Source organism: Rutilus rutilus (genome assembly GCF_951802725.1).
Source record: "Rutilus rutilus genome assembly, contig: SCAFFOLD_90, whole genome shotgun sequence".
Lineage (NCBI taxonomy): Eukaryota > Metazoa > Chordata > Actinopteri > Cypriniformes > Leuciscidae > Rutilus > Rutilus rutilus.
In genome coordinates, this window is record NW_028175491.1 from 2,626 (window position 1) to 17,454 (window position 14,829).

General features: G+C 37.2%; 1 protein-coding gene across 1 annotated transcript; it reads left to right on the forward strand.

Moving 5' to 3' along the window:
• Nucleotides 1-1,006: 1,006 nt before the first annotated feature.
• LOC311285701 (GTPase IMAP family member 2-like) lies at nucleotides 1,007-2,905 on the forward strand. Its single transcript, XM_084435742.1, has 3 exons — nucleotides 1,007-1,163; nucleotides 1,269-1,325; nucleotides 1,921-2,905. The coding sequence occupies exons 1-3, from the start codon at nucleotides 1,151-1,153 to the stop codon at nucleotides 2,733-2,735; spliced, it is 885 nt and encodes a 294-aa protein (XP_084291868.1). The 5' UTR covers nucleotides 1,007-1,150; the 3' UTR covers nucleotides 2,736-2,905.
• Nucleotides 2,906-14,829: the final 11,924 nt, after the last annotated feature.

Consider the following 14,829-nt stretch of genomic DNA (forward strand, 5'->3'; position numbering starts at 1 on the left):
GCCTCTGGGAACTGCTCAACCTTTTGATGCTCTCAACGCTTTCTCCGGTCCGTTGTCAATCCCACAATGCACTGCGCGAGCTTGAAGTTCAACTTCCATAGGAATGGGGTCCAAGCGCGGCGATGTCCGCTACACGCGAGTGAGAAATCTAGCTTGCTGAAAAACAAACAAACACTGATTTTCACTGCTCACAGACTCTCAAAGGACAACAAAGAAACGATAAAAAGGTAAATGTCAGGAAAAATGTCCATAGACCTTGCTAAAATGTTCCAACTTCTCATCAACAGCTCCTTGAATTCACACACACCACGATAAAATGGCGTTACAGTACCTGACCTGACTCGCAGCATCAAACCACTGTGTGGAAGGCGTGGTCAGGAGAAAAACTTCATAATTTGAGTCCATCTTACTTACATTTATTCACACTTTCAAATTATGTCCACAAATGAGTAGAATCTACTTATATTTTATTTGTAATGCAATCAAACTTAAATATTTTAATTAACTTGTAATTAAATTATTTTATTAGATATCCAGGCTAACAGTGTATTTTGCTATATAAACAAAATTGACTTAATGTTAAGCAAAAGGTGTTATGTTCATGCAGTCTGCCAATTTGGGCAAATAAAATGTTTGTCTGAAAACATTTCTGGTTGAGGTTTGTATTTTATGTGCCCTGTATGGAACATTACTGTCCTTTATCAGTCACACGTATGTTTAAGAGATGAACTGCCCTGGTTTCAGAGATAACAGATATCTTTATACGTGCATTTGTGTGGCCTGTGCTACAAAACTTCCAAACTCTGTACCACCAGTGCTATGTGTAACTATTCGCACAACCCTGACTTTGTCCCAGTCCTGTTATCCTTTAAGGTGGTTTTTATTGTCTTTTTGATTTATTTATTTTTAATTAAATAAAGCCCATTAAACTCTCTGCATTTTGAGTCCTCACTCTCTCTCTGCATCCGCACCGGACACATCTGCTGCTTCCTGTTATGATGAAACTAGACTTTTTGACAGTAAGCTGAGGCAGTAAGGGGAGATCATCAGCGAGCGTTTAACAAGATACATAAGATATTTTGATCGATTGATCAACATTTACAGTGAAGCTTAACATTTACAGCTAAAAAATCTCCAGAAAAATTCAGAAATGAGTGATAGGGGTAAGTAATTTATTGACAACATTTTAAATAATTTTAAGTAACATGAATATGCAATAATAATAATTGAAAACATTAAACAACATGCTGTTTTGATTTTTTCCACAGAGGCATTACTGTCAAATGACAATTCCAGAATGTCATATTACTCCGATTATGCATCCAGTGAGTACTTTAACTTTTCACCCACATTTTGTTTCTGAAAGTGATATTAGCTTCTAAAATGTTTCAATTTTGTCAGACTTTCATTAGACAATATTATGTACAACAAGGTATATATTTCTTTAAGATGGTATTCTATTCTAAAGTCTGGTTATCAGTCAAAAGTTCAGTGACAGTTCAGTACTGTATATGCAGATTGTGTAAGAGTTAATATTCTTTTGAAATGTATTTTGATGTTTTTTTTTTAATGATGATTTTGATAGTATTTGATTAAATTGGTTTTGATTATTCTTTTTCATTCTGCAGGATTATGCAAAATTACTTTTCTTGTTTGCAAGAAAGCAAAGCTTTTCTTGTTGTAGCTTTGGCTAAATGAAAAACTGTTGACACAGGAAAAACATATGGTAACCTTAATTATTAAGATCCTGTATTCAGTCTAATGAAGCACCGTATCATGAACTGCTTTGATGCATCTTGGTCATTTTTCAAACTTTTCAAATAAGGCCTATAAGTTTAGTTCAACACATTTTTGTCAACTTTCCACCTTCTGTTATGAACAAATCCTATTTGAAATATAATGATATTTCTTGATTTTCAGTATCTGATGTAAGGATTATTCTGATGGGTAAGACTGGATCAGGGAAGAGTTCATCAGGAAACACCATCCTGGGACAGGAAATGTTTCATGTAGATGATTCACCTGAACAAGTTACAGGCACGTCCAGCAAACGATCTGCACAGCAAGGAGGAAGAGTAATCTCTGTAATTGACATGCCAGGTTTTTGTGGATCATTGGCTAAAGAAGAAATGAAGACACAGATAAATGAGTGTGTTGATCTGTCAGTTCCTGGTCCTCATGTGTTTCTGCTGGTGATCAGTCTTAGTGCGAAATACACAGCCGAGGAGGTGAACGCAGTAAAACTGATTCAGGAGAACTTTGGAGAAGATGCTATACGTTACACCATCGTTCTGTTCACTCACGCTGATCAGCTGAGACGTAAAACTTTGCAACAGTATGTAGGAGAAAGCCAGGATCTACGGAAACTCATCAACAGCTGTGGTGGCAGATATCATGCGTTCAACAATGAAGACATGATGAACCGCACTCAGGTCACTGAACTGATGAGGAAGATTGATGGAATGATCATGAAAAATGGAGGAAGCCATTACACAAATGAAATGTTTCAAGAAGCTCAAAGAAGGATAAGAAAAAATGAGGCAATAGATGTTGCATTGAGAGTTGGATCAGCTGTAGGAACAGGAACTGCAATAGTAGCAGGATGTGTCGCCCTGGGAGTAGCAGAGGCCGCGGTGGGTGTACCTCTAGCTATAGTTGGAGCTGGTGCAGCTGTGGGAATGGGTGCAAAACTTGCTGTGGACAAAATAAAAAAAAAAAGAGAGGAAAGGAATTAGTTTAACTTTTAGTTTTTGTTATTGCTTTATTATTTTAGTTTAAGTTTGAACATATCCGCAACATACAGGTGAAACTCGAAAAATTAGAATATCGTGCAAAAGTTATAATTTTGATGATTATGAAAACCCCAAATTCAAAATCTCAGTAAACTAGAATAGTACATGAAATCAATAAAAAAAGGATTTTAAATACAGAAATGTCAGCCCTGTGAAAAGTATAATCATGCATATGAATATAGTTATATACTAAATATATCAGTTTCACCTTTTAATTTGAATTACTGAAATACACAAACTATTTCACCTGTAAATGTAGTAGACGTAATATTTCCAGCTATTGTATTATTTGACTATTGTTTATTATTACTTGTTATGAGCAAACACAGGAAAGGATTTTGCTCTAAGATTACTTTCCTGTGTTTATTGTAATTAATAAGGAGGCATTCAAACAATGAATTGATACACATCTACAAGGGTTAGAACATCAACAACTTTAATGAATGAAACATAACCAAAACCTTAAAATTATTATTATTATTATTATTATTATATCTCCAATGAGACAATTTTGCAATTGATTTCTGGCTTGCTGCATTTCTTCCAAACAATTCAGGTGTGTCATTTTTTAAGTCTTTTTGCAGCTACTGTATTTAGTCTTTGTAAACTTAAGTAAGTTTAAACATTATTACACAAAATCATGTTGATAATGTTAGAATTTTAACATCAAATCATTACACCATTGTTCTGTTCACTCGCGCTGATCAGCTGGAAGGTAAAACTTTGCAACAGTATGTAGGAGAAAGCCAGCATCTACGGAAACTCATCAGCAGCTGCGGTGGCAGATATCATGCGTTCAACAATAAAGACATGATGAACCGCACTCAGGTCACTGAACTGATGAGGAAGTATTTCTTTAAACAGGAAGTACACAGTGGTCAGAATTACAGAAGACTTGGTTTACAAAAAATCATGTTCTGCACAAACCTCAAGGCAAACCAATAAAAGAAGAACTGAAACTGTAATGTTAAATATAAAAAAACTAAAAAAATAACCTCCATTTATAGGAAATATATTTACATGGATGCATGTTTGTCCACGTATAAATGTTGATCGGTTTCTACATTGCACATTTGATTTCATATTAGTCTAATGTAGCAAACATTTTCAATAATTAAAAATTACATCACAAATGAAAAGATTGGTTTACCAAAGATGCATTGCTGTTAAGTTTATTTTTTAGCCTTAATTGCATTTACTAAAGTTTTTACATGTGATAAATACATAGATATTTCAGTTATAACAATTCAATTTAAATTTGTTTGTTGATTTATTTAGCATAATGACTTAAACAAATGAGGCAAAAAATAATAATAATTATAACTCATTATACCTAATTATTGTTACAATAATTGTTTTCGCAAATAGCCATTGCAAACTTTGCTGATGCATTATAGGGACAGAACTCACACACACTTTTTTTTGTAATCAAAAGAAATTATTTCTCCCGAATCAATTGTGGCAAGCTCTCCAACTATTGATTCGGAACAAAAGATTTGTTAAGGATTCGAAGCTTCATGAAGCAGTGTTTTGAAATTGCCATCCCTACTGTAGGTTCCGGTGATTGTTAAAGCTACAATGTGTAAATTTTTTAGTTGATTCTTAGCAAAAAAACACTTAGTTCTTTCAAAAATATATGTGCTCATTAACGTATATTTACTTCTTTCAAGTAATAAAGTATTCTCGTTAGTTTATAATCTGCCATTAAAAGTACATACGGGTGAGGGGTTAGAATGCGCCATGTTGCCCCTCCATCTTGAAACTACATTAGCCAAAGAGGGACATACCTGTAAATTCAAGCTTCGCCTTTTGCGTTTTTCACTCAGTGACACCGTGACGAATGCGAGGGGGAGATTACTCGCGAGCTCGCGACAACAGGGCTGCGTTCAGCCCCGACAAAACGTTGCACAACGTTTTTTAAACAGAAACGGTGATGCGTTTAACACACTGTTCTGATGACGCAAGAGTTGCAACTATGGCAGCTGAGAAGGCCATTCTTTGTGTTCTTTGTGAAGAATTTTCTGAGCCTGATGAAGTCGGTATAAATATGTGTTTAATACTATAAAATATGCCCGATGTTACAGTTACTGCACTTGCCACCCAGAACAAAAGAGAACATCCCAATCGAGTGAAGGGATTGCTGAAACTGAAGCACACATCTTACCTAATTCAGACTAAAACACATCTATTTAGCCTCACATACTGACTTTATTTGAAGTTCATACTGTTTTAATACCCTGTATTTTCTTTCTCATTTTTAGGAAAAGCACTTAATTACCATTGTTTATTTATATATCAAATGTCATACACTTGCAATGAAGCTAAAAAATATAAACAACTCCATCATTATGTTGATATCCTATATTTTTACAATAAAACTTACGACAAACATGTCTTCTAATATCCTCAGTTGTTGCGTATACCGAGCTGCATCGAACACATTTGTAAATTACTTTCCTTGAACCCATTGTGCGAGTTCACTTTAATACCGCGTGCTTTATATACATGTTGCTGCTGATTGGACTGCAGTTCTGACCCACCCACCAAACAAGAGAAAACATATCTCAAACCCCGTTGCACACCGGTGCACGCCGTTTCCAGGAAACATTACGTTCAACCCGGAAACCGTAGCAAAACGTTGCGCACCGTTTTGAACTTGAACGTGCCCTAGTGCTGCTTTCCAGTCCACTTTAAGACACGCACTTGCTAACTTCCCTAAGCACTTCCCCTCGGGGGAATCCCTGACGCCATTTTGAAGTGCGTTCCACTTCGTGAAGTGGACGAGGGAAGTTTATATGGACAGACCCTTGTTCCCTTGATTCTGACCGAGGGAGCGAGACTACTTCAAATGTACACTTAAGGCACCTATATATCCCACAATGCAGTACGATTGTGACGTACACAACACAACAGACAACTCTATGATATATTAATTATAATTTTTTTGACAATTTTGGACTGAAACGCAGCCTGGGTGTTGTGCCGAATTTCGACTCCCTTGCTGCGTCCAAAATTGTTATGCCCTTCACTCGCTAACTTCCCTCCGTCTCGTTCACTCGGATGTACCTCATTGCTTACGTTGCACGAGTGCCCTCTACTGGCGGAAACTGCAATGGGCTGAACTGGAACGTCCTAAAGGCCCGTTCACACCAAGCACGATAACTATAAAGATAACGACAAAGATAACTATATATGCGTCCACACCAACGAACGATAACGGTCTTTTTATTCTAAGCACGCGCGATATTTATGTCATTTTAAATGCGCGAGACCTTTAAATTAGAATGGATTCTGATTGGCTGTCAGTGTTTTATCGTTTGACAGCTGAAAAAAAATCGTTCTAAAAGTGATCCCAACGATATCGTTCCTCATATCTTTATCGTTATAGTTGTGGTGTGAACTCTGTTATTCTTTAATATGGAGAACGGTTTTTAGAATTATATCTTTATCGTTATCTTTATAGTTATCGTCCTTGGTGTGAACGGGCCTTAAGCCCTTGATCACTTGGAATCAGCTATGGAGTTGATTTATTATTTACATTTTTTTTCCTTTAAGAATTTGTTTAATGCAGCATCCAAATGTTTATATGTGTGTTTGGGTTGTTTTACATAAAACAATATATAATTAATATATCATAGAGTTGTCTATTGTGATGGTGATTAGACGAGATCTGTGGTGACGTCACAATCGTACTGCATTGTGGGACATATAGGTGCCTGAAATGTATATGAAGTAGACTCGCTCCCTCGGTCAAAATCGAGGGAACGAGGGTCTGTCCAATGTGTCCATATAAACTTCCCTCGTCCACTTAACGAAGTGGAACCAGAGCCCGTCTACGGAGAGCCTTGGCACTTCCTATCAGCCCCCATTGTATCTATCTTGGTTGCAGTTCCATTAGAATTCCACTGGAGGTGATCGCGGGCGAGTGCAGACTGAATGGGAGTCTATGGGGCTAGACGGCTAAATTTGTCTCTTTCACCCGATTGCCTTTGAGAAATATCAGATTTTATTGTAGGTTTTGCAAGTTCAACATGGGTTATAGGTCGAAAGTTGAATGAACGAGTACTTATTTCTTTTCGATTTCTTACAGGTTGAGTTGTTGTTGCCCATAACACGCTAGCATTCTGACGTCATTGACATTTTAAAAGACTTTTTTAAAGCAAATAAGTGACTCTAAAAAATCTAACACCTAGCAATGTGTAATTTCTTTGCATCTCCTTTCGAATACAACATTCAAATTACTAGACAAAAAATTATGTCCTGAGAAAAGTGGATTTTGAGGGTTTTTCGCCATAGACCTCCATTCATTCTGCACTCGCCTGCGAGCGCCCCCGCATGGACAGAGACGTGACAGTCCAGAAACCGGAAGTAAGCAGAGAGTGCCAATTCTATTCCTATTAGACATTCTCTGGTGGAACTCACTTCAAAATGGCGTCAGGGATTCCCCCGAGGGGAAGTGCTTAGGGAAGTTCGCTAGTGCGTGTCTAAAAGTGGACTGGAACCTATAGCCGTTTCTCAATATGCGTTCTTGTCTGTACTTGTGTTCTTGTGGACTTGTGAAACGTCATCAGTCGCTGCCCTAGTACTGTTCCAATTCAAAGTTCACATCTAGCCAAGTCCAGTTCAAATCCCCGGATGTGTTCTTGATCCGCCGCTTTTACCAAGGATGCATCGAGAGGTGACTTGTGCGAACTTGAGACAGCCAGGTATCCCAGAATGCATCTCACACCAACCAGCAAGCGTCAATAGCAGAGGAGAAACCCCGCGTAATTTAAAAATACTGCTGTAATTGTGTCACAAAATGTAGTTTTAAGAGTATTTCAGGCGAGAATGTAGTTGTTTAAAGATCAAATCTTTGGTTTATTTATAAAGATAGCGCCTATTTGAAAATTTGATCTGACAGTTTCGGAGTTGTGAGAACCAGGCAATCGGACGCTCGGCGCTCGTACCCCGCCGAGAACAGCCTTTCCTCGGCTTCTGCTGCTGACTTGCCGCTGGCTCGGATGTCTCTAGTCTAGTGGTTTAACGTGAGATATAAATCGTCTTGTGTATATCTAACGGGCGATTTATTTATTTATTTAATTTGTCTCATTAATCTATAATTGTTCTCTGGCAAAACGTTAAGCTGAGGGCAAAGTGAAGTTTCATAGCTTTATTTATTAAATTTAACTTTAACGTTGTAGCCTAGAGAGCTGACTTTTGTTTGACTGAATCGTTTGCTTTATTATTGTATAGCTTCTTATACCTTTTACTGTGCGTTCACACCGAACACGAACAGCGCGTCAAATTCGCGCCTGCCGCATCTAGTTATACGCTTGACCACTTTGTGTGCATTCGCGTGTCAAGAGCGAAATTGACGCGCGTAAATTCAAAAGTTTGAATCGAAATTTACGCGCGTCAGTTCGAAACCTGTTGGCGGCACTTTTTTTTTATGTTTATCGAGCATTAGCATTAGCATTAATCGAGAGAGTCACCGCTCGTATATGCTCTGGAGAGCAGAAACCGCAGCGTAGGGGACATCGTGGCTGTACTCGGGTCCACCAAACCCTCCGGAGGGTTTCAGGAGTTTCACAATTTGCTCCAGGAGGTAGGTTTGGTGGACCTAACGATGAGGACGCTGACGAGGACAGCGTAGGCCGTATAAGCCTCGGCCTCGAGTGGTGGTCGCTGCCTGACGAGCCCGCGCTGTACAGCCCGGCGCGAGGTTCACCCTCGCCCGCACCTAATCTGTCATTTATTTTTGTTTTGATAATAAATGGAGCCAGCCTCCAAAAGTGAAACCTGTCCTGTGATTTTTTTTTTTTTTTTTTATACACTAAATTGTGATTGTTGTCTTTACATTAGATTAATAAAGTTTCATATAATCTAGAATAGATATGGAATAAATAGCATTCAATAAAAAAATGAGTATTTCTCATATTGAAATCGAGTTTTTATGTGAAAGATTTGCTTTGTTGTGCATTTTAGTCATATTACAAAATAATGTATTGAGGCCAAACATAAAATAACAATTATAAACTGTCAGTTCACCACGTGATGCAGCAAGCAGGCTCCTGATTGGTTAACGCGGCGCGAATTGACGCAGAAGTTCAGATTTTTCAACTCGGGCGGCAGACGCGAAAAAGCACTAATTAAATCATTTGCGCGTAACGCGCGCACCAGACGTTCAATTCGCGCGAACTTGACGCGCGAATGAGGCAAATTCGTGTCTACCGCGCCGCGCTAAACGCCTCATTCGCGCCGCAGGAATTTTTTACGCGCGTAACGTGTCTTTGCATTGACTTAACATTGAAATCACTCGCGCCTGACACGCTATTCGCGTCCGGTGTGAACGCACCATTAGGCTACTAATACTTTTATAATGGCTATTATTGTTGCCTGAACCACATTTGTGTGGCCACTGGCCATTATGTTTAAGATTTTTTTAAATGAAAAGAGGCAGAGTGGTGGTTTATAACATATTTTGTTTTATTTGTAGCCTAGATATACATAAAGAGGTAACCGGAGTAGCCAGAGCGAGCTGAGTGACGCGATCAAGTACGCCGCTGTTCCATTTGCAGGATTATCGGACTTGTGTCCTCCCGTCCTCGGGAGTTCGTTCTCCTGAGTCGAACTTGTCAAGTCCGAACTGCCAAGGACTCAAGTCCGAACTTTGCGTACTTGGTATTGAGAAACGGCTTATGACTGGAACGCAGCACCTGCCGGAATCTGACTCCCCTCGCGTGCACGCGTATGACGTCACTGAACTAGACGCGGCGGTCAATTACTTTACTGCTCATATGTTTGCTTTGTAAATGCTTACACATGAAAGTTTACTTTTCTGAATAATATGTATTTTTTTTATTTTGATATACAAAGATTACCACCAAATGTGGCCTTTATTGTTAATCTTTGTTTGATAATGGGGAAATACCATAAACAAAAATGGGCTAAAGGAAAACCCAACTTTGTTATTTCAGATAGATATGACAAATTATATTGAGTTACTAGGCCTACTTGGATTCAATAAATAGTAAAACAAAACACGGGGGGGGGGGGGACTTATTTTTGTGGGGTGGGGGGTTATTTAACCCTCTGATTATCTTAATTTGGGACGACACTAGTTATCTTTGGGGTCCCCAGACAATAACATTTAATTTTGTAACAGAATATTTTTTTACAAATGTAATTTTACACTGTTTATTAATGTTTTTACTCAACATTTGTGCAGTTTTTGGAAGATTTACGATATATATTAAAATTCTATTTTAATAAATAAATATTTATTTAAATAGGCTTTTTACAAAAAACAGCATTTTATGTAAAATTCACTTTATAAAAGACCCATATTTCTAACTTTCATTCATGGGGATAACATGGATCATTTTACATGGTTTAGTGTAAACTTTTTGCCCATATTTTGTAAAATGTAGTAAAAGTAAAAAATTATAATTTTAGCTACTAGATGGCTATAGAGCTCCACTATATGCTATTTGACTAACTGAAAGATATCTTTTCACAAGTTTTTCCAGTTGGATTCATATCTAAATATTATGAAATCACAATTCTAACAATAAAATGTTTGTCTTTTTTTGTACTTAAATTTTGTTTTTTCAAATAATGTTACATTATGATTAAAATCAAACCTGAAAAAGATACAAGTTGAAATTTTAGAGTTTATGATTTATTTCAATCATCTTTTTTTCATATAATTGTACAAATGTGATCTACACTTCAGTTACTAACTGTAACAGTACAGATATATACAGTTAGATTATATATTGAGTACAAATACATGACATGAACATCATGCAATTAATTGAACAGCATAACAAATAAGCAAATAAAGCCAGCCACCTCCGTTTCTCATAACAAGCGCGGGTGAAGCTCCGGGTGTAGCTTCGTCCTCTGTCACTGGCCTGCTGCTGGATCTGGAAATCGGGTTGGTCCTGTCCCAGATCCTTTATCCTTTTTTTTTTATTCCAGTGAACGCCTTGTGAAAGTTTTTTTTTTTTTTTTTTTTTTTGTAAATCAATGACATAATTTGGTTTAACTTGTGCCATTCTCTCTATGAAAATTATCAGCCTAGCAAGGTTTTGACGGAGTCAGAGTGACGGTGTCGCCCGCGCACATGCACTCGCAGTAGTGGCAAAGAGCGTTGAGTTGAACTTGAATGGCAGGTGAAGAGAACCAATCAGATTGGATAAAATAACATGTATCCAATTCTGATTCGCCAGGGACGCAGCGAGGTGAACGCACTCCTAGAATTGAACTCACAAGGTCATCAAAAGACGGTGAGAGAAAATTATTTACGTAGTAAATAAGAAAATTATTTGCATATTGAACATTTTTCCTAAAAGGGTCAGGGTTTTGGAATAAGCCTGAATGTAATTTCCAAACAGGGTTTGAGAATAAGCCTGAAAGTAATTTCTCGAATGCCATGTGTTAATTGCTTTCCCAAAAGGGCCAGAGTTTGAAATAAGCCTGATAGTAATTTTCAAACATTACAGAGGCACTTGTTTGGTAAAGACCTACGTCGACGGATGCAGGCATTTTTGAAAGTCCTATATAGGGTATATGTCGAACGCCGCATTACGAAACCGGAAAACAGAACGCATCGCTTCCGGTTCAGGTCTTTTGTATGTGCTTCATGCATTTTTTTACTGTTTTACTCAAGATAACTTAAAAGGAGCGAGCAAAGATGATCATAACCAATGTCCCTCGCATGTGAAGATCGATATTTAAAAGTAAAAAAAAAAAAAAAATCTTCACACTAACGTTTAGATATTTAAATAGAATAAAAAGCTAATAACAAAGTGAGATAGGTAGGTTAGCTGATTACCTTAAAAATCCATAGATATCGGCATCAGTTCATACGGCTGTTAACACTTTCTATGACAAGCGGATGCGATGAGACCAGGTTTCCGGTTTCGTCATGCGACGTTCGACATATACCCTATTGACGAATATAGGCAGGTGTGTGGTGGCCAGTGGTGGACGAAGTACACATACCATGTACTTGAGTAAAAGTAAAGATACTCAAGGTAAAATATTACTCAAGTAAAAGTAGAAGTGCTGCCTTTAAACATTCACTTGAGTAAAAGTACAAAAGTAGTTGCCTTCAAATGTACTTAAGTATCCAAGTACTATGATTTTTTTATGGCTATAATTGTCCTATTATTATTTTTGTCACAAGACTCTTGCTTAACTCAGTCTACGTGAAGACTCCAATGTCACTCTTGGCACATCAATCTATTAATAAAATGACATTAATTAGTCTATATATATATTTATATTATATATATATTTGAATTGAATACATTTTTTGTGTGTTTAATTTTGGACGGAAGGGGACTGTTCCCATAAGGTATAATACATTTACAGTATTTACTGTATATATTTTTCACGAGCGTCTAGTTATAATAGGCCTATTATAAACATCCTAATGTTATGATACATTCACATAAACCTGCACAATGCCATTAAACACACACACACACACACACACACACACACACATTTATACATATATAATATATATATATATATATTAGGGGTGTAACGATACACCAATGCCACGGTTCGGTTCATATCACGGTTTTGGAGCCACGGTTCGGTTCGGTTCGGTTCTGTTTGCTGTGGGGGCAGGGTTCATGGCAGGGCACAACCAGCAATAATAACACTAGATTCACTTTTAACTTAATAAAAACAACAACAACAATAATTTAACTTAACTTTATTCATTTTATACATTGGCTTCATGTTTTCTTTAGAGCAGTTAGCACACCTGAGTTAACTAAAATGAAATAGCCTAAATGTCTCCACTGACTAGTCAGAAATAAACTGCACACCTGAGTAGGGTTGCCAACTTCAGAAAAGTAAAATGCGGGACAATTGTGGTTCTTTATAGGAAAATGAGGGACACTCAAAATATTTACTGTATCGCACAATGTACATAATTTCAGTGTCTGCAAACTGTAGTTAAGTATAGGCTATGTTTAAAAGGTTATCAGACAAACACATTTGTATTGCTTAACCTATTTATGTACAATTTAATTCTAAAAATAATTTTAATGTCATACAAAAAAATATATGTCACATTACAAACAAACCACCATTCAAAATAACCGCATTTATCTGAAATGGAAAGCTTTTTTAACATTATACATAGGCCTACAGTTCAAAAGTTTGAGGTTAAGATTATTTTTTGGGGAAAGTAATTAAAGAAAGTAATTGCCTACTTTTATTCAGCAAGGATGCAATACATTAATCAAAAGTGACAATACATTTATAGTGTTACACAAGCTTTCTATTTCAAATAAATATCTTATGATCTTTACATTCATCAAAGAATCCTGGGGGGGTGGGAGGGGGGGAACAAAACCGTTTTAAACAAATAATAATCAGAAATGTTTTGTGAGCATATTATTCCCTCAGGTAGATTGCATGTTTTCTTGCGTGGCTGGATGTTGGACTCATGAACAATAATCACGTTGTTTGCATTCGCCAAAAGTGATTTGCCGAAATCAAAACGTGGACAGTGAAAGGAAATTACCGTTAGCGCGAGACGAGTCCGGCTTGAAGCGGAAGCGGCCAGACGGCAAAGGATTATGTTCGCAAATCAAACAATGATTAAAAAAAGCTGTGATATGTCATCATATTGGATGATGACAGGTGTCGGTGATCATTCTCAAGATTCGTGATCAGCACTGCTGCTGTTGCTGCTGTATCAATATCAGTCCGTGGTTGTGACCGCAGGGTCTTCAATCACGTGGCGTGGAGTTGCCATCCTGAAGTGCGTATGTAAACTCCCGAGCGTGATCGATCACCCAAATCACGTGACATGCACTTTTAGTAAATAATATTATAATAATATTTATTAAAACTACAGCTCTTATTCCCAGCAAACACAGAACGTTCCCCTAACGTTCCCGTTTGGTTCCCATTTGGTTATTTTTTTGGGAACCAAACAAGAACGTTCTGGGAACGTTCCCTGTAGGTTATTTTTAGGATCTTTGTTTATAACATTAAGGGAACGTTCCCAGAACGTTCCCTGTAGGTTATTTTTAGGTTTAAATTTATAACCTAAAGAGAACGTTCTGGGAACATTCCCTGTAGGTTATTTTTTGGATATATTTTTATAACTTTAAGGGAACGTTCCCAGAACGTTCCCTGTAGGTTATTTTTAGGTTTAAATTTATAACCTAAAGAGAACGTTCTGGGAACATTCCCTGTAGGTTATTTTTAGGATCTATTTTTATAACTTTAAGGGAACGTTCCCAGAACGTTCCCTGTAGGTTATTTTTAGGTTTAAATTTATAACCTAAAGAGAACGTTCTGGGAACGTTCCCTGCAGGTTGTTATTTAATAACCTAAAGAGAACCTTCCCAGAACGTTCCCTGCAGGTTATTTTTAGGTTTAATTTTTATAACCTAAAGAGAACCTTCCCAGAACGTTCCCTGTAGGTTATTTTTAGGTTTAAATTTATAACCTAAAGAGAACGTTCTGGGAACATTCCCTGTAGGTTATTTTTAGGATCTATTTTTATAACTTTAAGGGAACGTTCCCAGAACGTTCCCTGTAGGTTATTTTTAGGTTTAAATTTATAACCTAAAGAGAACGTTCTGGGAACGTTCCCTGCAGGTTGTTATTTAATAACCTAAAGAGAACCTTCCCAGAACGTTCCCTGCAGGTTATTTTTAGGTTTAATTTTTATAACCTAAAGAGAACCTTCCCAGAACGTTTCCTTGCAGGTTTTAGGTTTTATTTGTATAACCTAAAGAGAACGTTCTGGGAACGTTCTCTGCAGGTTATTATTTTAATATCACTTAGCCTACTATTAACAGGCAGATTACCAACTGACAACGTCGTCAGTACGGTCCCCTAAGGTTATAAGATAACCAACAACGTTCAGATCTATTCGCAATAACTTTTTATTAATGATATTTTAAATTATGTTATATTTTAATTCTATATGTTTATTTAAATGCTGCATGACTTTGAAGTGTTTTAATGCGCATGCGCGTGATCAAACACTGGAGCACGTGCGCTGCTCGAG

Bases quoted from the DNA above. Each gene is read 5' to 3' on its own strand.
- LOC311285701 (XM_084435742.1), top strand. The intron at 1,326-1,920 runs GTGAGTACTTTA...CTTGATTTTCAG, and splicing joins TTACTCCGATTATGCATCCA to TATCTGATGTAAGGATTATT.